The 24930-nt window shown below is 39.7% G+C and overlaps 1 protein-coding gene across 6 annotated transcripts in view; it reads left to right on the forward strand.

The window, feature by feature from the left end:
• The first annotated feature begins 2752 nt into the window (after positions 1-2752).
• The window catches only part of si:ch73-252i11.1 (uncharacterized protein LOC553517 homolog), a 34123-nt gene continuing 11945 nt past the window's right edge, over positions 2753-24930 (forward strand). For 2 of the 6 annotated variants that reach the window (XM_044108193.1, XM_044108196.1), the window contains exons 1-3: positions 2753-3971; positions 5850-5985; positions 6080-7031. In XM_044108193.1, coding sequence (XP_043964128.1) covers positions 3703-3971; positions 5850-5985; positions 6080-7031 — 1357 coding nt within the window. In that variant the 5' untranslated portion in view covers positions 2753-3702. Of the gene's footprint in view, positions 3972-5849; positions 5986-6079; positions 7104-7191; positions 7243-7328; positions 7456-8925; positions 9092-9930; positions 10049-10132; positions 10230-10336; positions 10410-13407; positions 13539-13732; positions 13885-14580; positions 18132-18178; positions 18630-24930 lie in introns of those variants that run through there. The other 4 variants (XM_044108192.1, XM_044108194.1, XM_044108198.1 and 1 more) reach the window with 4 other exon arrangements.

Genomic DNA, 24930 nt, shown 5'->3' on the forward strand with positions numbered 1-24930 from the left:
CCCAGCAATGAGCCTTGCCCCCTTTTAAAGGGAAACCCGAAGCAGGAAATCGCGGCAGATCGCTTTGCAGACACACACACACACACACACACACCCCTACACACAGCGACAGGCCGAGACAGAAACACTGACAGACTGGTTTTCTATTTACTCTTTCAATCAAAGCTTTAAGCAAATGCGGTTACACAATAGGCTTAACCTCTATACTTTAATTAGACCTTGCTGAGCGAACCTAAACGGCAAAAGTATAAACAATGTGTCTGGACCTAGAGTGCATTGCAAAAGTATTAATACCTGAACTTCTCATGTTGAAATGTAACAAATTTTAAAGGGGTAGTATTATGTTAAATCGACTTTTCTGAGCTTTACATCATGTTATAATATTATTCCCTCATCAAAGACATACGTGGAGTGTTGCCTTGATTCTTTTCTTGCATGTTTGAGAAATCCTTTAATCTCCCATGGCAACCATTCTGCTGTGCAAAACGCCTGGGTGGAACTAGCTCTGCCTTAAGCTTCCTTGTCCCTACTGAAGAAAAGCACTCCCACAGCATGATGCTACCACCACCATTTTTCTTTGGGGCGCTGAGTTTTGCATGGAAGGCGAGCTTTTTTGTCATCTGACTAGAAGTCCTCCTTCCACATGCATGCCATGTCTCTGAAATGGCTTCTGGCTAACTGCAAATTCTTTCTTGTGATGCAAGTTTTCTCCTAGTCATTCTGTCATAAAGGCCAGATTAGTGGGGCCCAGTGGTGGTTGTTGCATGTATAACACCCCTGTTTCTGACATCCCACACACAAAGACACACCACAAAACATCAAGAACTATGAAATATTTATAAAACATTAATTCATGATGGAAAGATAGTTTTTAGCATTATAGTAAACCCCTGGTATTCACAGGCTGCCCCCCACACAGCTAAATATTACAAATACTTGAGATCCTCCTCTAAAAGACCTTATAACTATTTAGCTTTGATATGCACTAATATGCACAGTTGAAACCATCTTTACTCTACACTATCTGATGTTTGACCTTGAAGATACCGAAATAAAAGCTGCTCCTGCATCTATTGCTTAGCAAACACTAACCAATCGTGTGTTAAGTAGAGTTATGATTTGGTACTTTCTCAATTTCTTTTGAATATTTTATTTAATCTCTATGAAAACATCCACAAATTTGCAGGTTTTCACTAATAAATTTTTGGACTTGTGTGCCACTGAAAAATATCCAAATAGTTTTTAGTTTTTTTCTCGCTGATCAGTTTCACACCTAACAAGCAATGCAAGGGGAAGTAACCTTCATTGACATAACTTACTGTCCCTCTGACAGTATGGAGGAATAACTTCGGACCAGAACATTATATTATATAACATTATATAACTTACATTATATTTGGTAAATGGACTGGACTTTCAAAAAGCTTTTCCAATCATTTTTGACCGCTCAAAGAACTTTACAGAGTCTCATTCACCCATTCACACACCGATACGCATATCAGTAGATTTTGGGGTAAAGTGCCTGAAATGAGGCAGGAGGAAGCTGGAATCAAACCCACAACCTTCCCGTCACAAGATCTACTCTACCCACAGACCCAAGAATTTTATGATGTTGTTGTCATATATGACTTATATTAAAAAGGGGCGAGATGAAGGATGAACAAACGAATGGACTGCTGTACCCCATCATCTCCATTGGGTGTCACCACTCTGTGAATTATTTTTTTCCACAGTACTTCAGGGCAGGTCTTTTTTAATTGAATTTAATCTGTCAAATTTTATTTATTTATTTACTTTTTACTTGTATTTTTAATGCAATATGTTATTTATGGTGAGAACAGCATCATGCAGTCCAGCAGTTCAAAGAGCAACAACCACACAAAAATATTCCTAAATATTTCTTTCCAAACGTCACTTACACTATGTTGGAGAAACATAACACATTGAACAGGTTGTACGAGGTAGGACACTTTTTGACAAATTATTTACAAAAATCCAAATAGAGAACACGTAAGCAACGTTTATTCACTGCTTGGCTGGTGCTGCATCATTAAATGGCAGACTGCTAACCATTCCAAGGTCTGCATATTTTTCCGTTTGTTCTATGGCGGTTTGCCAAAGTATTCACGCCTCCTAAACTTTGTCACATCCTCTCATGTTACAATCTGTAAATTCAGAGTGTGTTTCTGGGGTTTTGCGTGAAAGACCAGCCCAAAGCAGATCAATAAATGATGAATGGTTTTCAATTTATTTATTTTATTTTGTAGAACCACCTTGGCTGCTGTTAGGGGTGCAACTTTTTGGGGGAATGTCTGACCATTTGAAATGTCTTCACAAAATAGCTCAAGTTTGGGTTCTAAACCGTAGATCTAAGCTGTTCTACTGTAGCTCTGATGGTATGTCCACAACTTTCTCCCTGCTGATTATTAATCAATTAATAATCAGCAGAATTAATATTCCTAACAACATTTTGAAGTTTGCAGAGGTTATGTTACACACAGGTGGACTCTATTTTAAGGGAAGCATTTAACTTCCATAGCTAGGAAATGAATACATGAGCAGTATGTTGTTAAAATGAGAAGCTTTGTCAATGCAGTGAGATACGAAACAAGAAACTTTTTTTTATCAAAGTACATCATTTTAACAAGATATGAAAATATGTTTCTGTGACAGAAAATGACTTCTTAAGAAGGCATAAAAAGTTTTCTTCTAGCTCTCCATCCCACTCAAGACAACACTCAAACGTCCCACAAAGGGTTTCCATTTTACTGTTAAGACATTTCTCACATGTTTTGGTTTAATCAGATAAAAGTCTTTTTTACACAACATTTCTTGTTATTACTGGTTTTATATCTCATCTGAGTTAGAAAGTTTCTTGTTTTAAGATACCCTTCCTGTTTTTCTTTCCTAACTCTGGCAGTTAAATGCTTCTATACCGTTTACTTATAAAGTAAGTTCTATACCACTGGGTTTTATTTGAGCGTATTAGTATAAATGACCTCAATGCACATAACACTGTTTGTGTAAATAAAAAACAAAAAACACGAATCCCATAAAATACAATGACATTTGTGGTTTTAATGGAACAAAATCCACTGTGAATAACGGTTCACAATGTTTAAAATAGAGTGGAAACGATTATTTGAAGAAAACTATCAAGTCTCAATGAAAGTTATCAAGTTTCTTTAAGCTGACATATTTCAGTTAGGGAACTCAATTTTGGGAACAAAAACAATGGAAAGCGTCTTTAAAAAAATTAAACTCTCACTAGATCCATGAGTTTTATCATTACAAAAAAAAGAACAGAAAAAAAATCAAAACAAAATTCAAAAACACAGCTGGATGTATTTAGGATGGAATGAGGTCAGTATTATCTGGCACCGAGGGAGATTGGAAAATAGGAGAAGACGAAAGAAATTTAATTATCTTTAACTGTTCTGTCTCCACATAGTTTACTTTTAAAGCACATAAAGCACATGATCTCGTGAAACAAAAAGACTTTGAAAGGTTGTGAAAAATAATGCTACACAATAACGCCCTCAAGTGGCGAACTGCAGTATTACCTAAAAAAAGAGTTAAGTTTCGGTTTCCAATCAGCAGAAACGACACCGAGCATTTCCTTCTCCTCTTGGACCGAGCGGCTCCTCGACCACAGCTGCATTCGCCGCTTGCCTTCAGGGCGGAAGCGCTCCTGTAGGAGCTATGGAGGCCGAAATATTAAAGTTCATCTGCGCTAATCAAGGAGCAGTTGATGCTGAAGAGTTGATGTTCAACCTTTTCCCAGGGGAGTCCACGACTGAGGTGATTTCCAACCAAAGCAAGTTTGCCTTGTGTTCCAGCAATAGGAAGCAGAGAGTGGTGGCCAGGACCAGCCTGAGACTGTGCAGGAAGAAAGACTGCCCGGGGACGTGCGGGGGTCTACATCTGTGTAGAAACTTCCTCTTCTCCGGCTCCTGTCACTTCCTACAGAGGTAAATATCTTGGTGACGTTAGGGTTGCTTTAGAGGGAAACGAGATGGTTGTCACGTCTTTACGCATTCAGTTAAAACCAGTGCTGTCAAAGCTAACTAGACGGCGGAGTTGGAGTTCTTAGTTCTCCTGGTCGAAGGCCTTATCAACCGTGGTGCGTTCAAGTGTTGGGGTAAAATATGAGATGTGACACAAGACTGGCGAGTACACGAAGAACATCATTTACAGTATGACCATATAATCTAAGTAGAGTTTTGAAATGACGTCTTTGAAAGGGCTTGACTGTGATTTCTTTCTCTATGTTAACAGTGACATTATTGCTCAATTGTTTTACTTTTCTACAGTCGAAGCTAGCTTTACCTGCTGCTGTTATGACAAAGAAGTATCGTTAAAGTCGAGGCGTGTTATATATCTAATCCAACCAGTAAGAGAAAAACAAGCAATCATTTTATTTGATCTTTTTTATTTATATTGTAACACCATTTATATAATCAAAAATATAAACGAGCTTGACATTTTGAATTTCCTTTTATATTTACTGAAAATATAAACTTAACTGCACATAAAAATTTGAAGTTGATCAGATTTTTCGTATTCTGGCACTTAATTTTATTAACTAAGTTTATTCATCACCAGTGGTATCACTGCCCATAAACAGTCGTCACAATTAATTAAAGCCTATTCAAAATTAAAATGAGGTATTTTGGTAAAATTAATAAACAAACAAATTAAGGAAAATAACTTTTAAAAATATAAGTCAAAAATTAAGAAAGCAGCTGCAGAGTAAAATCCACAAATCTAAAAGGTGAAGGTGACTTAAGTTTACCTTAAACATGTGTAAGGTCATGACCCAAAACATAAGTGTCATGGCAAAATTTAAAATAAATTTCAAATGGGTTTCAACACCATCACCACACAAATTTCACAATAAGTTTCCCCATCAAAAGCAAGAGCAGAAAATAATGTGGAACAATAATTCAGTTCCTCCTTCAAAGTCAAATCCAAATCTGTCTATTTAGTACTGTATGAAGAAGTTCTTGCTTTTCTAAGGTGCTGTGTGTCGTGAAAAAAGAAACCCACAACAATAAATTTAGATACAGTATCAATAAGTTGAGCACAAGTTAAATAAAATAAATATGTGGACCAATAGATGGTATATGTCAAGTAAAATCCCAACAATGTGTGTCTAACAAGGAGAGTTTATTAGTATGCAACACAAATGGAAAGAAATATTAAATGGCATGCTTAAGCATAATAGAAATTATAATGACAACGCTGACAGGATGTATGTAACTATTGTGCAGCGGTATGATTTACTTTAATTGATTTAATTAATTGAGGTATTTATAAATCCCATCATCTCAGATTGGTTTGACAGATGTTGAATGAAAGAGGCCCGTTAATAGAGCCTTGAGGAATCCCATAAGTGATATTTCTTTGCTCAGCTTTAGGATTATGAGCAGGAACAAAATGGTTTCGGTCTGTCTAAAAGGACCTGAACCAGTTCAGAACAGTACTAGATAATCCTGTATTTCCAGTTTACACATTTTCAAATCTTCAAACAGATAAATTGCCTCGAAAATGTTTAGTATTTCAGGTACCAGAGTTATTTGAGGAATCATTTCTGCCCAAAATGTAGGAAACACAAAAAGTGTGGTGGTCACTTTCTTGTGTTACTATAGGGTTAGAAAAATTTATTGAAGATATCAGTTATCAGCCATTACAGTAATATTAATGTTGGTTAACATTATTGACCAAACCTTTTGAAACAGTGCATCCTTACTAGGAATCATGAACCGTATACAAAACTTGTTTTGAAATTGATAAGCACGTCTTTTTAAATTGGTCCTTATGAATCTTTGTGTATTCTTCCCCAACAGAAGAGGCTGCAGTTTCACCCACGTTCTGAACTCTGACTACAACCAAAGGCTGCTGGAAGAACATGAGCTGGAGGGCCTGAGCAGGGCGGAGCTGTGTACGCTGCTGCTGCAGAGCGACAACACCATACTGCCTGCTGTAAGTCCACCGACGTTTTTACATTCACATCAGAAACAACGACGATTATACTGGATTGCACTGTGTTTGAGCGTTTTTCTTCTGTTTTCCTCAGATATGCTTTGATTACAATAACGGTGATGGAGAATTTGGCCGGTGTACGAGCGGTTTAGCTTGTGAAAGACTCCACATCTGCCTGAAGTCCCTGACCCAAAGCTGCAGCTGCTCCAGAGCCCACGACTTTACAGCTTTTCAGCCGAAGAAGGTCTTGCATGATAAGATGGTGCCAGATGACATGCTTCGCTCGTTGAGGTCCGTTTACGTGAATCGAGAAGCATTGAGGTACTTTAACAGAGGCGAAGCTCGTATGGGTCACAGGGGTAACGGCAGCTCCAACCATGGGCTGAATTCAAGTCGCAGGCCGGGCTATAGAGGGAGAGGCGGCAATAGAGGCAACCGGGGGCCCAGAGGTAGAGGTATGAGGGGCAGCAGGGGCAATAGAGGAAACTCCAGACAGCAAGAAATAGACACCCGTAGTGACCTTGTGGAGGACCTTGATTGGTGGGCTATTGTCACTGGAGACAAACTTTCTGAAACCAAGAGTGAGCAAGGAGATTTCAGGTCATCCAGCAGTGACGTCTCTGCTGCTGGCTACGACTTCGATTCAAGAAGTGACTGTGGTTTCAATACAGAGCAGAAGCACTGGAGCCGAGGGAGAGGGAGAGCTGCCTACAGGGGATACAGAGGAGCCAGGGATCCGAGGGGAGGCAGAGGGGGCAGAGGGGGCAGCGGAAACGGCGGTAACAACCTCGCGCAGCTACGAAGCACTTCCTTCAGTGACATCTGGGGTGAGTTCAGTGGCTTGAACCTGGACACCCGAAGCAAGAGTCCCCTGCCAAGTTTAAGTTCGTCAAACAGTGACGTCTCTGCCGCCGCCGCCGACTCCGAGGCGAGCAGCAATAGGAGGAAAAAGCGTAGTCGAAGTCGCAATCGGACTTCAGCGAATAAAGGGAGAGGCGGCAACCAACCAGGGATCCGAAGAGCGTCCGCCGTCGATGAAATGATTGGTGCGGCTGGTGGCCAAGAGGAAAATGGAGCAGGTGACCAGAAAGGCAGACAAAAAAACAAACCTGTCAAAGGTAAATACACCAACTATAGAAATGGATGAAATAATGTTTCAAAGTGCGTAGCCAAAGTTAATTTAGTGGTTTTTTTTATTTTTACTAGATAAAACCGAGATATGCATGTACTTCATTAAAGGCTACTGCAAGCATGATGGTAAGTTACTGCCCATCATTCCACATGGTACCTGTTTCCTTTCCTTGTTTCGCCACACATGTTTTTATTGATGGTTGTTTTTTCAGACAAATGTTTTAAAGCTCACGACAAGATGCCGTACAGATGGCAGGTCCAGGACGGAGGCCAGTGGAAGGCCTTGCCTGACAACGAGACAATTGAAAAGGAATACTGTGATCCCAGCAACACGTACAGGTATTCTGCTCTAACGGCCACAAACCTTCTTCTCAACTGTCACAGAAAGGAAAAAAATGAGCTGCTTTTGTTTGGTCTCATTCAAGTTTCTTGACAAATCATCTTTTTTAAGTGTGTAACAAGATCTTACAAGATAATAGTGCCATGATATTTCTCGTTAAAGTGAAGTCTGTATCAGCATGTTACGTCTCTTGGTGAATTAAATTTAAGCTGATGCCATGAGCTCCAAATCAAAGTTTTAGTGGTTTCAGCTTCATGTCCTGTTTGAAACTCTTATTTAGAAGAAAGAAACAAAGTAGTTCTCCAGTTGACCTGCTGTGTTGACTATTGGCTAGCAAAGTCTTTTTTGCTAGCCAATAGTTGACAGCATGTTACTAGTTACTAAAGCATTTAAGAAGCCTTTTCTTCCTTAAATCATTACTATGTCACATTTTGATTTCTTGCTAGAGTGGACAAAGTAAGGAGTAACAAGCAACAGTGGAATGATTTATAAACAGTAGCATAACTGGTTAACAGCTAGCTGCTAACATCTTTAAAGTTAGCTACAGAGCTTCCTGTTTCTTGACTCTAAAACAAACTGTTTCTTTTCAAAGAATCTGAACTTTATTTTACATATGAAGTCTAAAATACCTACATTTTCTTCATTGTTTTATGACCTTTTTATGAAAACACACAAAAAATACATTTTTCTAATGTCATTTTGACATGAAGGCCACCTTTAGAATTAGATAACTATAAAACAAATAAGGTATAAACTAGTAATACCAGTGATGGAATTATCTAATCCGTGATTAAACATTATTTAATAGACGGTTTGGGGATTCCTGGTTCTCCCAAATCGTACCATCCCCGCAATCCTGTGATTAAAAAATAACATCAGAGCTGCAAATAAAACAGCATTCATTCTTTTTTTAATTTTTTTTTAATAGATCAGGTTAAATGCTTTATTGTCGTGTTTAGAATTTTTTTCTCTGTGTGGAAAAATGTTACTAACCGTTGTGACTTTATTAACTAAAAATAAAACCATTTCTGTCCAAACATGGTAGAAGAATATATAAGCCGTGTGGGCGGCCATATTGAATTCTAAGGCCAGGGTCTGTCGTTGATCAGTTATTATTGTTGTTGTTGTTAGTTATTTATTTATGCATTTATGGTGGCCCAAAAGGATCAACAAAATGCAAGAGTCATAATTCAACAACAAAATCCACAACAGAAGCTATGCAAAAAAAGGAATTCATGCTAAAATAATAGTTATGCTAAACCAAAAGGTGTGCTAAAATGGAATGTATGCTGAAACAGAAGCTATGCTAAAATGATAGTTATGTGAAATATTATGTTTTGCACAACCCTTCTATGGAAAAGGATTGCAGCACTTAAAATAAATACGGACAAACGCGCTCAAAATATAAAACTAATATAAAATGTTTGTATTTCCTCTAGTTTCACTAAAGCATTGCTTTGTGTTTGTAGCAGCGGCAGTCCGCCTGTTCATTTTGACACCATGACTCGTGGAGGGAACAAAGTGCGACGGCTCACTACGGTGAACTCTCTGGTTGAGCCGACCTTCATTCACACCACGGAGTGGCTCTGGTACTGGCAGGACGAGTTTGGAAAGTGGAACCTGTACGGTCCGGATGTGAGTACACAAAGTCCGAATATAACGTCTAAACTCATTTGGTGTCATAGAAAAAGCACAGCTGCTTTCAAAAAATGGAAAAACATCCGCCAAATGCAAAAGAAGAGAAGCAATTGCCGCGCAGCAATATAGGAAGTATTTTTACAAACCATAGTTTATTGTTCTCAGTCAGCAAACATTGTTCACAAGTAGGGAAACATTTTACATTTGCTTCTCATCCAACCCTAAGCTCAGAGCTTGGAGTGTCCCTGAGAAACCGCAAGAACCCAAGAGCTCCAGGTCAGGCTCTACACACCTCAGTTAGCATCTTAAATGTTAAAGTTCATGATGGTCAGTCCTGTTGAGGACACATGACCTAATATCAACGTTGATAGTCTTTGCCCTCAGCAATGCCACGTCATAAAAACCTGCACAGCACTTCCTACACGTATATCTGGGTTGGCCAACAGTAGGTAAACAAGGAAAAAGTCGATGTGTCAGCAGAATGTGAGCTGAAGATACAAGTAGTGACACGATGCCTCAGCAAGCCCAGACAGCTGAGGTGATCCGGGCTAAAAATGGCCACTGCTGGTGCTTTCAAGGACAAGAAAAAAAAAAATCACAAAATACATGATTCCTGCCACTAGAAACCTTTTTGAGGAAACAGCAAAATTAATCTAACATAGAATTCCTTGTCACTATTCTTGCTTTTACTGATCATATAATTTTCTTCTTTTTAAACATAGGTGCACTTCAGTCTTTTCCTACATTAATTTACAAATGAAGTCTAAAAGGACAATTTGTATTCACCCCAATAATTCTCTACATACTGAGCCAGAACCACCAACACTGTGTTGCAGAGCGCCGGAAGGAAATCGTCAGACATCAGAAGTGAAACTCTGGAGCAGAAGTTTCTGGACAATGAGAGCGAAGTGGAGTTCTCTGCTGGCTCCCAGTCTTATTCTCTTAGTTTCCAGGGTAAAACACGAGACTTTGACATTTGAAATGGGTTCAAAAAACAAATAAATACAACTTCACTTAATATGTCTTTCTTCCCTTCAGACATGATTCAAACTAATAAGCATTACGGTACTAAGAGGCTTGTGAGCAGACGTCCTCTGTTCGTCTCTGCCGCTGATGTCCGAACCAAGAAAGCGAGGTAGGTTGAGGAAGAGCAGTTCTTCATTAGTCCTCTTGTTCTGAATGTGTTCTCCATGTTTTAAAATGGTTCAACATGAATCTTATCTTCACTATCTATTCCTGCAGAAAGCCTGCAGCAAATTCTTCTCCTGTGCCAGACCACTGGGACAAGACGCAGATCCCTCCAACTGGATTCTTGGTATAATAAACTCACTACAGGGTTGGGCTTTCCTGCCTCTCCACTCTGACTGGTGGGAAATAGGATTGGGTGAAGGCTTTTCTTTTTCCAGATCAAAGCACAGTGGTGTGTAGAGGGCCAAGTTGTCTTTCTCGAGACTTTAAAAACGTCAGTCATAACAATAGCTTACCTCACCAGGATAAGGGTTCTCAAGGGTAAGAGTCAGAATCAGCAGAATAATCTAAGCTAAAACTGGGGTGGCATTACTGACGTTTAAGCCACTTTTGTCACGTTGAATATCGAATACACAACAGTGGTAGTTGTGATGTTGGACATGAAGCAACTGTGCCACATTCCTGAAGAGGGCAGGAATGTCTGAGAAGGATTTTCCTGTGTCAATAGTCTGTAAATGTTCTGAAATCTACAAATAAATGAAGGATATATATATATAAATATATTGCATATAATCCTGTGTTTGTGATTTGGAACACAAACCTTATGTTTTTACAAAATGCTTTGGCAATACAGTGGGACTTAGTTGAAGGGAGCATTTGTCATCATTTTGTTTAGAATCTATCCGTGTGCATAAAAGACAGAACATTACTTTGTTTAGATCAGGGGTCACCAACATGGTGCCCGCGGCCCCCCGGTCGCCCGAGTGGACCTTGTCAGTCACCCGTGGAGCAAGTTCTAAAAATAGCCAGTGTCATTAAGGAGCACTGCCAAAGAAATTAATTAATTTAATCTTTTTACATAGAATTAATAACATGTGTTTATACTTAGATTTTATAAAAAAGTAAATTATAAAAAATCTTTAAAATAAATTGCTTTATGCATAAAACTCTTTTCCATGGTTAAAGTTCAGAACTGCGCAGACGCCTGCAGGATTTTATCGGTGGGCAGCAGCGCCTGCAGCTGTACGGCTGCACACACTCTGCCTACCTTAAGATTTTCCTTGAAGCAAAAAAAAGAAAAGAATAATTTCTGAAATTGTTATTATCGAACCCTCTCACGGGTAGTCTTCGCATCCATGTCTTTATTATTTAGCATAGTTTGTGTAAAAAAAAAAAAGAAGGAAAAAAAAGGTGCGCTGCTTTAATGGTTTAAGTTTGTGTGGCTTTTGTGCAACGCGCACATGATGCGCGTTGGAGAGGTGTTCTATTGTAGGTCAGGTGCAGTGATAGTTTTGTGCTGCCTTCCAATCTGTCGGACATTTTTATTTCGACACCTGCTGGTGTCAGCCAAGTTCATGAAACCACAAAAAAAGCCAATAAACCGGCAACCCGCCAGAACCACGCACACTGTAAAGCTCAAAGAAAAAGCAAACTGACCAATGAGATTTAGGCTTTGGCCTGCCCTTTGACCCCTATAGACTCACAATGATGTGCGCTAAATGCAAGACGTTTTGGCACAAAACAAATTTTTCTTCTCGCCACAATTTTGTTAATAGTAAAGAAGGTTGGATAGTAAAAAATACAATATCTTTTCTTTTTTTATTTAAAGGAAAATCTCATTGCATACAGCTGTAACAATCCAGACTCTCAGTCACTTGTGGGCAATTTAGAATCACACAGAAAGGTTCCAAAAGGGAATCAAACTTAAAACTCTGAACTAAGAACTTCTGATCACATAATAGTAATTAACCATATCTGCCATGGTAAATCATTACTGATAACTATTGTCAGTCGTCCCTAACATTAATATGATCAAGCAGCATGTAATCATATATACTTGTATGTATTATCGTTATAAAGGCTGAACCAAGAATATTTATGTCTGTATCAAACAAGTAACCCTTGGTGTTGCTCTGGACCTGTGAAGTAGCTCCCAGTCTCTAAAAGGTTGGTGGCCCCTGGTTTAGGAACCCCAGTCTGGTTCCATATGCCTGTGCAGTGAGATGTTCCTATTGGTTTTAGGAACTTCTCAGGTTTTTTTTTTTAATTTTTTATCTGGGCCTAGAGCTCACTGTGAGTTTCATCCATTGCTACTTCCATCCTGTACTTTAAACAAACGATCAGTTTGGTTCTGCTATCAGTTTAATTGTTTACTTTTACTTTAGCCAAAGCATTTTACGTCTACCGTATGAGCAGAGACTAAAAAATTGCTTGCCACTGTACAGAGCTCTGTTTTGTTCCTAAAAATAAAGGCTAATAAGAAGCAACTAAAACTTTTTAAACTTGCATCTATAAAAGAGATGTGCCGTTAATTATGATGGTGTCATTTTATGTTTTTGCTGTATATCTTACAAAGCTAGACTGTTATTTTGGTAAATAAAATAGATTTGTCGTATTTGTGACTTGGTTTTGTTTTTTGTAATATAAATCATTTTCCAGCTTCCTTTCAGAATAGGGATTCCACATTTGGTATCTCCATTTGCCTTACAGTAAAAAGGTGTGTTTGAGGCCTCAATAAGGAACGGTCAGCTTGTCAAGTGTGTGAATTACAATGTTTCCACATTATGTATGTGTGCAGTACTTAAAAAAAAAACAAAAACTGCTGCAACTCACAGCAATACCACCATAATATTCATTGATTTCATGCAGCACTATGCAAACACTCTGTCTGCACTGATGAAGGTTCTCTGAACTCAAGATCCTGGATGCTTGAAAATGACAGCATGACCTACTTTAATTAATTTGGTTAATATTTATTTGACAACTTGGCACTCATAGGATATTAAAATTTAATTTCCAGAAGGCCAAGGCAAAAACAAACTCAATCCTGACTGTTGAACACTATTTCACACCCTTGATCCTAATATGCACTTCTCATATTAAGAACATGAGTACTTCAAAACTTTCTGATGTAGGTGAAAGGTAGTATACAACTCTTTCACCTCTTCCGTGAAAGAGTTGTATGTTCCTAAGGATCCACTTGATTTTCTTAAGGTTGAACTTGCACAATATGTGTTCCATGTGCTAACATGCATGGCAAGAAGAGAAATTGTGGCAGGAGTTTTAAACAAAGTAGACTGAAGTCAAACTGCCACTGAGTACTTTCCTGCTTCTGTGTATTGTAGAGAGTTGCCGTCCCGCGCACTTCGGATGAATTTCAAAAGATCGAAGCACTTTTTCGAACAACCTTGAGAGGCTTCGATATTATGAAGATAGAGAGGATTCAGAACAAGGCGCTTTGGGAAGTCTTTCAGTGGTATGTATCCTATAGACCAAGTTAATAACTAGGAAGGTTTTGTACTGATGTTCTGTTAGAAAGAAATCTTTTAATACTTATCCTCTAGTAACTACCTTATGTCAATATTTAGCTTTGAGGTGGAACTTAGCTTAGCACGTTAGCTCTGTGAACATGTTTTTAAAGGACATTCTTTGCCACACTTATACCTAAAGGCAAAAGACTCAGATGAAGAACAACAACAGTGGACGTGAGGTGGAAGAAAAGCAACTTTTTCATGGGACTGACTCGAAACACATCGACGCCATTTGTCTCAACAACTTTGACTGGAGGATCTGTGGAGTTAATGGAACAGCTTATGGCAAAGGTGGGTTAAAGATAACTGTTCAGGGCATTTACAGTGCCCTGTACAAATGACATTTTAGAGTGTCTGGGAATTTTTATAGTAGTGAAAGGTTGACAACTCCGTACACCTCTTCCGTGAAAGAGTTGTATGGAGCCTCGTGCCGGAAGAAAAACGGCGAGTCATTGCGCGTAATGGAAACCCTGTAAATTTCGGACACTAACGTACCAAAGAATTGCACAAAAATCTGAGGGACGATGGAGTCCCTGCTCGAAATTCCGTGAAAGAGGTGTACGGAGCCTCGTGCCAGAACCCCGTTGAGAGGCTGTTCACATCGTTGTAAACTGTGTGATTGTGAGCGTGAGTGGGAATAAAAATACCAATAGGTATTTTGTTCCATATAACACAGTAGGAGTGTAACCGCTAAACCTTTTATGGATGCAATCTCAACTAAAAACCCACCTGTTTAGGATTGTATTTGAAACGTAATCGATTACAAATTTATTGACGGAACTTGACTTAATGTTGTGTTTTGATTGTTGATTCTATGTTGCATTGTGTTTCTGTTTGATATGATGTAAAGCACTTTGAAATGCCTCAATGCTGAAATATGCTATACAAATAAAATTTGATTGATTGATTGACATCATACTGTCTGACCTGAGAAGATGCTATTAAAATATATTCTCTTCTCACTTATCTTTTTGTTTCTAATCACAGGAAGCTACTTTGCTCGGGACGCCAAATACTCCCACAGCTACACTGGTGACTCTGATGTCAAAACCATGTTTGTGTCTCGTGTCCTGGTGGGGAGCTACACAAAAGGGGACTCCAGCTACGTCCGACCTCCTTCCAAAGACGGTGGAGACATAAACTTCTACGACAGCTGTGTCAACGACATCGCAAATCCTTCCATTTTTGTTGTCTTTGAGAAGCACCAGATCTATCCTGAGTACCTGCTGACGTACAAGACCACACAGCCACTGGTTGACAGATATAGTAGTGTATCAACACAGCAACTAAAACCAGTGATTGCTCCTAAGCCAGTGCATCCAGCAAGTATGGCATTGAAACAAACCAACTCTTCATCACATCAATCCAGTGCGGCATCGTATGCAACCAGTTCATCATTGTATCCACCCACTACGGCGTCAAATCAAACCATCTCTTCATTGTATCAACCCGGTGTGGTGTCAAAACAAACCAGTTCACCATCACATCAACCCACTACGGCGTTGAATCAAACCATCTCTTCATCACGTCAATCCAGTGCGGCATCGTATGCAACCAGTTCATCATTGTATCCACCCACTACGGCGTCAAATCAAACCATCTCTTCATTGTATCAACCCGGGACGGTGTCAAAACAAACCAGTTCACCATCACATCAACCCACTACTGCGTCGAATCAAACCATCTCTTCATCACGTCAATCCAGTGTGCCATCATATCTAACCGGTTCATCATTGTATCCACCCACTACGGCGTCAAATCAAACCATCTCTTCATTGTATCAACCCGGGGCAACGTCGTATCCAACCCGTTCATCATCGTATCAACCCAGTACAACCTCTTCACTGTACCAAACCAGACATGATTCCCAACGCACCTTGTCTTCCTCATCGTCCCCCTCAAAGCCGACCAAAAAAAATGATTCCTGTGTCATAGCCTAAGCACAGCTTTGAAATGGAAAGAGGTCTTAATGGATAAGGGAGTTCAGTGAGTTTGTTTTTTTAAAAACATTAGTCAAAATATGTTGGAAGGGATAATGAGCTTAAGAAAATTTCACCCATATGTAGGAAATACTCCAAATACAGAAGGATAAATAGAAGTACATGCAAAGGCACAATTTACAGTTTTAATGGAAATATTTGAAATGTTTTCATTTTAAATGACCTGGTGCAGTGATTTTTCATTTAGTGCTTTAGTTTCCATTGACAGGCCAACTCAGAGAAACAGAATAGTTTTCTTTAGGCGGTTGGTCGTATTTAAATGATACTCTGTTGGCTGACGCTCAAAGCCAGAGAAGGCTAAACTGCCGGTCTTTCATTGTGACATACACTTTGTATGTGAAGGGAATCCATCCATCAGTTCCACAGAAACACAATTGTCACCACTGCTGTTTGCATCCCAAATCCAGTCTGCTTTCTAAGGCTAAACAGTGAATTCAAGAATGATACAGCGATGGAATCTTATCCAGCCAACTCAGAAACTGTTTGAGGTTTTTGAAAAGATGCTCATAAAGACATCTTTTTTTTTAACAAGTTTTTATCAAGACAAAAACATTACAAATAGGCTACATTATCTATACCGAAGCTATAGCTGGCGCTGTAATGCTGCTACAATAAAACAAGCGTAACAGTAAGGCGACATGGAGCAGGCGCATAAAGCTTGTGCCATGGTGCTATTACAATCGATTTGAAAACATTTAGTTTTGAATTGCTACGTGATAAACACAAGAGTGGCATTTCACAATGTTTTTCATTCTGATACATGTTTCCAGCTGCTAATAGTCCATTCCTTTGTGGACAAAAAGCTGAAACCATAAGAACAAAAGTTCAGCATTCTCGAAGCTCGTTCCCGCGTGAACGACAAGCAACGACAATTTATCTTTGAGAAAATGGACTCTTACTACTTTAATGTGAGAGCGCCTAATGAATCAGATCAGACAAGTCCAGAATTCTTGCACTGATTTGACTGAGACACACCACGAACTACAAGGTGGTTTCTAACCGCCCTAACTTAACACGTTTAATAACAAACGTCATGTATTCTGGGATCAGGAAGCCGTATCGCATTAACAATATCGATGGTTGGCGTGTGCGAAAAGACCATGGAAGTAAAAACTGTAATATTGATAAATACCACATTTCCATTAATAAGCAGTAGCTGTCATCACGATAATTTGGCACGATGACTTTAAAATGAAGGGAGAGAATCGCTCAAGTGTTTGTGCCAATGTTATGTTGCTTTAACACTACTCATTTTTGACGCTTTTAGATGCGATGAAACTGCAAAACAAAACAAAAATGTAAACTTTAAAGTAATTTCCTAGAGCTGCAGTTTCTCTACATGTTGAACAATACATTTCGTCAGATGTTGGTTAGGTTATTGAAATGAGACCGAGCTCCGAAAAAGGGATCAGTGTGCTCGCCAGCGCCTCCACTTTATTGCGCTGACCCCAAGTAAAAGTGGTTTGTTACAGCATCTGTTTTTATTCCAAACTTATTTAGCTTATTTAGCTGTGAAGTTTTTATTGGCTCTCTAAATCTTCTAATTGTTGTTGGTGTAATTATTTTATATTCATTGTTAAATTGCCAGCATTGTTTTTCGAATTCTATGAAAAGTACAATAAAGGTTAAGCCAAAGTTGCCTTTCCTTAGCCAGTAAATTCACCTGTTCCTCTTAAAAATCAAAATGGTAATTACGTGATTGTGCCTTATCAAAATAAAAGTTCTTTTCTATTATGAGCTGCTTGCTTCTGAGTTTCTATCTTCACCAGCAAACTTGAAGATGAGAGGAACCAGAACTGGTGGGTGAATGTACGGGTATGAACACCTCTGGAGTGTTTTCACATCGTAACAAACTTCTGTGTATTTTATTTGGGTTTTTGATGCGACAAGACCAACACAAGGTAGCCATTAGTTTTGAAGTTGGAGGAAAAGCTCTATATTCTTAAGATGAGTATCAGTATTAGGTCAGTGTGGAAATGACTGTCTATTTGGAAAAGACAATCACGAACTTGACGAGCTGGTCTCGTCAAATCTTGATGACTATCAATGTTTTTTACAAAGACGACTTCTTGGTTGCAATTCTACGACTACTAATATTGCATCTTTACTTTGCTAAAATTATGACTATTCTTGTCATTAAAAAATCTCTTAATCTGGCCTTAATGTTAGGCATTCATGACAAGCAACATCTAAAATGAATATGCCTCAAAGAGAAAAACTAAAATCAACGATTATTAGTTCCTCGGCAAAACAAAAAAAATTCTGTGGAATTCAATGTTTGGGCACAAAAACAATGAAAAGTTCCTTTTAAAAACATTTCTCACAACGTCTGAGTTTTCTAACCCGATAAGAGGGAGGGAGTTATTAAATACATTACTTTATTCTTTTTAGCTTAAAGAAGTATGAAACAACGTGAGACTCTGTGATTGGACAATTTCCACCTTATATTTTTTGCTATCACTATATTGTTTCCACATCATTTTCTTTGGAAGCACAGGATCGCCTTCTCGAGACCTTGGACCCCTGTAAAAAAAAAAAAAAAAAAAAAAAAAGAAAAGAAAAGAAGAGAAAAGCATTATGTACAATAACTCCCTCTAGTGGCAAAGTGCAGCATTACGGGATGACGCCAGTCTAAATATAGTTCAGTTTCGGTTTCCAATCGTCAGAAACAACACGGTTGGTTTTCTTACTACCCTTGACTCGAGTCACTCCGCAACCACAGCTGCAGTCCGGGCGAAAAGGCCTTTAGAGGAGCCGCAGAGGAGCCATGGAGGCTAAAATATTAAAGTTCATCTGCGCTAATCAAGGAGCAGTTGATGCTGAAGAGTTGATGTTCAACCTTTTCCCAGGGCAGTCCACGGATGAGGTGATTTCCAACCAAAGCAAGTTTGCCTTGTGTTCCAGCAATGGGAAGCAGAGAGTGGTGGCCAGGACCAGCCTGAGACTGTGCAGGAAGAAAGACTGCCCGGGGACGTGCGGGGAGCTACACCTGTGTAGAAACTTCCTCTACACCGGCTCCTGTCACTTCCTACAGAGGTAAATAGCTTTGTGGCCCTATGGTTGTCAACCTTTTTTTTTTCTCTTTTTCAAGCTATAAAGATATTCAGTTAAAACTGAAGCTGTCGCAGCTAACTGAACTCTACTGTTTGATTTGTTTTCTTCGTTCATTACCCAGTTTATCCGCTCACGTGCTGCGGAAAAAGATACCTTGATCTAGTGACGTTCTTCGTCGTCTTCTTCTTTGTGATTTTTACTGGCCGGTGACATCTAACTTTAAGATGTATTATCGCCATCTACTATGCTGGAGTGTGGACCAGAGTATCTGCCTTTAATCTAATTGGGGCCTGCCATGCAAAGCAATGGCAGAGCACCTGTTGTTATCCTCCCAATAAGGTGTCTCTGTTTATTCTTTAGTTCTTCATCCGTGACCGTTAATACAGGTCAAATGGTGGGATGGACCCCTACAAAAGTGGTATCAAAACGTGCGGCTTGATCCCGCCATTGGAGCTATTATTTCTGGTGGGATTCTGAGTTAATATGGCGAAAAAAAAAGACCCCCATAAAACCAACTCAATTAGTGTGTATTGCACCGTGAGGGCAATTTTTAAATCGCCCTTACGGGCACAAAATATCGTCCTATTGGTATGAAACTCGGTCATGACATTGATACGCATGTCTGCTCCGAGAAAATGTGTTCGATTTTTTTCTACGACATACGGTTTTCTCTCAATGTGCTTTAGAGCAGTGTTTCCCAACCCTGGTCCTCAAGGCACACTGTTCTACATGTTTTAGAGGTTTCCCTGCTTTAATGTGCCTGATTCAACTGATTGCAGTTCAACAAACGCCTGTTAATCAGTCATCAATTGAAATCAGCTGCACTGAAGCAAGGAAATACCTAAAACATGCAGGGCAGTGTGCCTTGAGGACCAGGGTTGGGAAACACTGCTTTAGAGTACAGTCATGCATTTTCAGGAAAAACACAGCAGCATAAACACACATTTGGATGAGTCACTTGAGTACAGACCATTAATTACCATAGCAACGCCCCCCAGGTGTCAAAGACTGAGACATTTGGCTAATGTAAGCCAAAATGCTAATGTGCATTTTAGTATACTTTATCATTTAGCTAATTATAGCAAAATGCTAACATAAGCAATTAGCTCATGCTAAAATTAGCATTAGCTAAAGTTAAATTTAGCTAATCTAAGCATTAGCGAAAATTAGCTAAATGCTAATTTAGCTAATTAGCACTTAGCTAAAATCCTAATTAGCTAAATTAGCATTTTGGCTAACAGTAGCAAAAATGCCAAACGTCTTTGCTAATGCTAACGTTTAGCCGAAACATTAGCATTTGACTAATTTTAGCTCGTACGCTCATTTTGACACGCTGGATGGCACGAGTCTGTCAGTCGACGTTGTGTGGTATCAACACTGAATTTCGGCGTCGAAACGCCGGGTCCGGACCGACGGGCGCGCTTTGGCAGGCCCCGTTTAAATATCTGAAAAAATTTTAACGCAGGTGGTGCAATGATATCATTCTTGCCTTGCAAAACAAGTCAGTTCAATAGCATTAGCCTTTTAGCTTAAATAAGCTATTACCTATATTTCTGACTTATTAGCCATGTTTAGTATACTGAATGGAGTAAGTGAAGTACAGACAACATGCTAATGATGTCCGACATGCTACTGACAGCATTTAGACTTACGTTAGCATTTTGACTAATGTAAGCCAAAATGCTAATGTGCATTTTAGCTTCCTTTGGCATTTAGTTAATTATAGCAAAAATACTAACATAAGCAATTAGCTCAGGCTAAAATTAGCATTAGCTAAAGTTAAATTTAGCTAATCTAAGCATTAGCGAAAATTAGCTAAATGCTAATTTAGATAATTAGCACTTAGCTAAAATGCTAATTAGCTAAATTAGCATTTTGGCTAACAGTAACAAAAATGCCAAACGTCTTTGCCAATGCTAACGTTTAGCCAAAACGTTAGCATTTTGGCAAATTTTAGCTCGTACGCTCATTTTGACACGCTGGATTCCGCGAGTCTGTGTCAGTCGACGTTCTCGTGATTCTCCTCATGCCGTTGATCGCGCTGCGGCTTTCTGTGGCATCAACGCTGAATTTCGGCGTCGGAAAGCCGGGTCCGGAAAGCCGTGTCCGGACCGACGGGCGCGCTTTGGCAGGCCAGGTTTAAATTTCTGAAAAAATTTAAACGCAGGCGGTGCATTGATATCATTCTGCATTATCTTTTTCTCTCAGGTTAGGGAACTGCCTTGCTGCAATGCTTCGATAATGCAGTTTTTGTTTACATCTTTAAACAAAAACTGAGGAAAAGAACTATTTACATAAAGTAAAGTTTCACATCCATTTATGCACAGCAAGGCAGTTCATTAGCATTAGCCTTTTACCTTAAATAAGCTCTTAGCTATTTTTCTTACTTATTAGCCATGCTTAGTGTACTGAATGAAGTAGGTCAATTACAGACAACATGCTAGTGATGCCCCACCTGCTACTGACAACATTTAGGATTACATTAGCTTTTTGTCTAATTTTAGTTTATACACTCATTTTATCATGCTGAATGGTGCAAGTCCATGTTAGTCACCAGTCTGTCGCATTGCAGCACAGAGACATACAGGGCACACAACCATTCACACACACTCACACCTAGGGAAAATTTAGAGAAACCAATTAACTTGACAGTCATGTTTTTGGACTGTGGGAGGAAGCCGAAGCACCCGGAGAGAACCCACGTATGCACAGGGAGAACATGTAAACTCCATGCAGAAAGACCCCGGGCCAGGAATCGAACCCAGGACCTTCTTGCAAGGCAACAGCTCTACAAAACTGCGCCTCTGTGCAGCCCCTTCCTTTTGACTACAATTAACCTAAACCTAGCATAATTGTGACAGTGCATGCTTATGTACATGTGACAAATGTGATTCAGTTTACTTTTTAACAATAAAATTCGTGGTCCAAATAATGAATATAGTCAGATTCCAGTGTTTTTAGGTGAGATTTCACGCTTTGTAGTTTGTCCACAGAAACGGTTTGTGTATATACTGAGGGTGTAGAGCTTGTCCACTGTTCCACGACCATGAAAACCACACTGCTCTTCTTGAATCCAAGGTTTGACTATCCGACGGACCCTCCTCTCCAGGACCCCTGAATAGACCTTGTCAGGGAGGCTTAAGAGTGTGACCCCCCCTATAATTGGAGCACACCCTCCGGTACCCCTTTTTGAAGAGGGGGACCACCATCCCAGTCTGTCAATCCAGGGGAACTGCCCCCGATGTCCATGCGATATTGAAGAGTCGCGTCAGCCGACACAACCCTATAACATCCAGAGCCTTAAGGAGCTCTGGGGGGATCTCATCCACCCCCACGGCCCGGCCACCGAGGAGTTTTTTTGACCACCTCGGTGACCTCATCCATGAGATTGGAGAACCGGAGGCACCGACAACCTTAGGGCCACTGCTCCGATAGGCTGCCTCGGCAATGGAGGCACGGAACATGGTCACTCAGACTCCATGTCCTCCACCTCCCCCGGAACGTGTTAAAAGTTCTGCTGGAGATTGGAGTTGAAGCTCCGCCTCACAGGGGATTCCGCCTGATGTTCCCAGCAGACCCTCACAACATGTTTGGGCCTGTCAGGTCTGACTGGTGTCCTCCCCCACCACCGGAGCCAACTCACCACCAGGTAGTGGTCAGTGGTCAGTGGACAGCTCCACACCTCTCGTCACCCAAGTGTCCAAGACATACGGCCACAGAAAGTTGATCATTGAACTGCGTTCCTCCCAACCACGCACCTCCAGGTCTCACTGTCATTGTGATTGCCCAGAGCCAGTCAAGCATAGACAATCACATCCTTTTAACGTTTTGTCTTTACATACGGCGTGATTTGAAGAGGCGGTAGAAAAACGATCTTTTGGGGTTTCACCGTAGTCCTTTTGTCTGAGTCCTCAGATTTTGGTTTATTTTTTGACACAATGGGTGGAAGGTTTTCTTTCTTTAAACAAGAGATGTCTTTACTCTTATTTTTCAACTCCTTGATCTCGATTTCTTGTATTTTTATTCTTGCTACATATGCACTTACTTCTGCCTCTAGTGCTTTTATCTGTTTTCTGAGAGCTTTGATGGTGGTCTGACTCTCACGCACTTTAAACATTGTATCTTCCGGCAGATAGTCTAACTTAGAGTTGAGTCGCTTCACCATATTCTGCAGTCTCTCCTCCTCGAGCTTGAGATCCTTAATTTCGGTCTCTTTCTCTTCCAGTTTTGTGGACAATCTGCGGTTCTCAGAGCGATACATTTGGAGTTTTTCCGTTTTCTTGTCGGTGTCTGAGAGAAGTATAATATCTCCATTCTCTTCATTTAGCCCCATCCTTTGCACCTTAGAATAAGTTGCTTTAACCAATTGAAATTTCTGCTCATTCTCATGGAGTCGCAGAACTTCCTTAGTCAGTTCTGCAATCTTGAGTTCCTGTTCGCGAATTATATCAGCCTGTATTCCAATTTTTCTGTCATTACGGAGAAGTGCTTCTGCGGCTCTTCTGTTTGCTGTCAGAGCTTCTTCTCTCTGCATTTTTAGTTTCTTATAATCCTCCCGTGTACGCAGGAGGTGCTTTTCAAATCTTATCTGATTTTCCTTGCTGCTCTCAATCGTTTCAGCCAGCTTTGCCTTAATCTGGTCCACTTGCTTCTTAAGAAAGTGATTCTCTTCCTTGGACTTTTCCAGGAGCCTCTGGGTTTCAACAACCTCTTTATCAAGATTCGCTGTAGAAAGTTCCAGTTTTTGATTTTTTCTCTGCAGGGTTGCTCGTTCTGTATGAGCTTGTTCAGATTTCTCCTGGAGGACGTGGCACTGCAAATCTTGTTGTGATGTCTTTCTCTCCAAATCATGCAAAGACTTGTATAGTGACATGACTTCCTTTCGTAGGCTCAAATTTTCTTCGTCTTTGTGTTTCATCAGCTTTACTGAAGTTTCCTCATTCTGGCGAGTTCTTTTCGCCTCCACCTCTATCTCTTGTGCAATTTTGCGCTGTCTCTGAATTTCGTCTTTTAGATCATCGATTTTCTTTTGTTTTGCGTCCAATGAAACCTTAAGAGTGCCAATTGTGTTATCTTTAGATTTCACGAGCTCCACCTGCTTTTTAAGCTCAACTTTAAGGTCCTCTGTTTCCTTTCTAAATGTGTTTGCTTTTACCTGAGACGTATCTAGTAGTATTTTCAATTTTTGGTTGTCAACTTTAACCTCTTTCACCTGTTTTTCTGCTTCCAGCGCTCGATCTTTGTACACCTTCAGTCCTGCCAGTTTCTCAGCCAGTTCACGCCTCCGTGAAGTTTCACACAAGAGAGAATATGTCTTCTGTGAAATAGTTCGCTCCATGAATTTTACCTGACGTTCTAGTTCCTCAACTCTTGTTGTACGTTCTTGAAGTTTAGTTATAATCCCTCTGTATTTGTTGGAAAGTTTGAAATGTTTAACCTCCAGTATTTTATTTTCCTTCTTCTGATGACACACATTCTCCATCTGAGTCCGTAAATCTTTTTCAATACTCAGAAGCCTCTCCCTGCATATTGAAAATGCTCTTTGGTTTTCCTCTGGCACTATGGATGGCCGTGTTTCGTCTCTGGCTTTTTCAAATTCATTTTCCTGGAGGTTCTCCTGGGATTCGGGATCATTGTCAGGTAATTGAACCGACATGGCCTCGGTTTTCGATTCCTGCTTTGAACGCTTCATTTTCTTAGCAATCGCTATGAGTCTCTTAACGCCTGCAATCAGAGAAAGTAATCTTACCTTGGAACTCTTGGAACACAATGACCCTGACAGGGAATCTGACAGAGTCTAAGTCTTTGACTATGACATCACTATGTCATAAGTGATGTCATGATCTTTGAGCTAATGACATCACTGTTCCTGCAGAAGTATTTTTCTATCATGGGATCCTTCAGATGTATGTAATATCATTGAGTGATAAAACTCTGATATGATGCCTTTCTTCAAACTGTCCTTTGTTAACATTTTTTCTAAAGTTGACTTGGCAGGTTTTATCAACTCATTATTATTTTGATTTGTTCTTATGAAGTTTCTGAGTTGGAGATATTTAAGGAAATGTTTTCTATCTGGGTGAAATTTATGTTGCAGATCCTGAAAGCTCATTAATATATCTGAGTCTGGTTCATAACAATTCTGAATCATTTGGAGTCCTTTGTCTTTCCATACTTTAAATGTTGAATCAGTTCTTCCAGGTACAAAACATTGGTTACCCCACACTGGACTGAACAGCGATAAACAATTTGGTTCATTTAAAAATGAGCAATTATAATAAAT

This window comes from Gambusia affinis, linkage group LG23 (genome assembly GCF_019740435.1).
Source record: "Gambusia affinis linkage group LG23, SWU_Gaff_1.0, whole genome shotgun sequence".
Taxonomy (NCBI): domain Eukaryota; kingdom Metazoa; phylum Chordata; class Actinopteri; order Cyprinodontiformes; family Poeciliidae; genus Gambusia; species Gambusia affinis.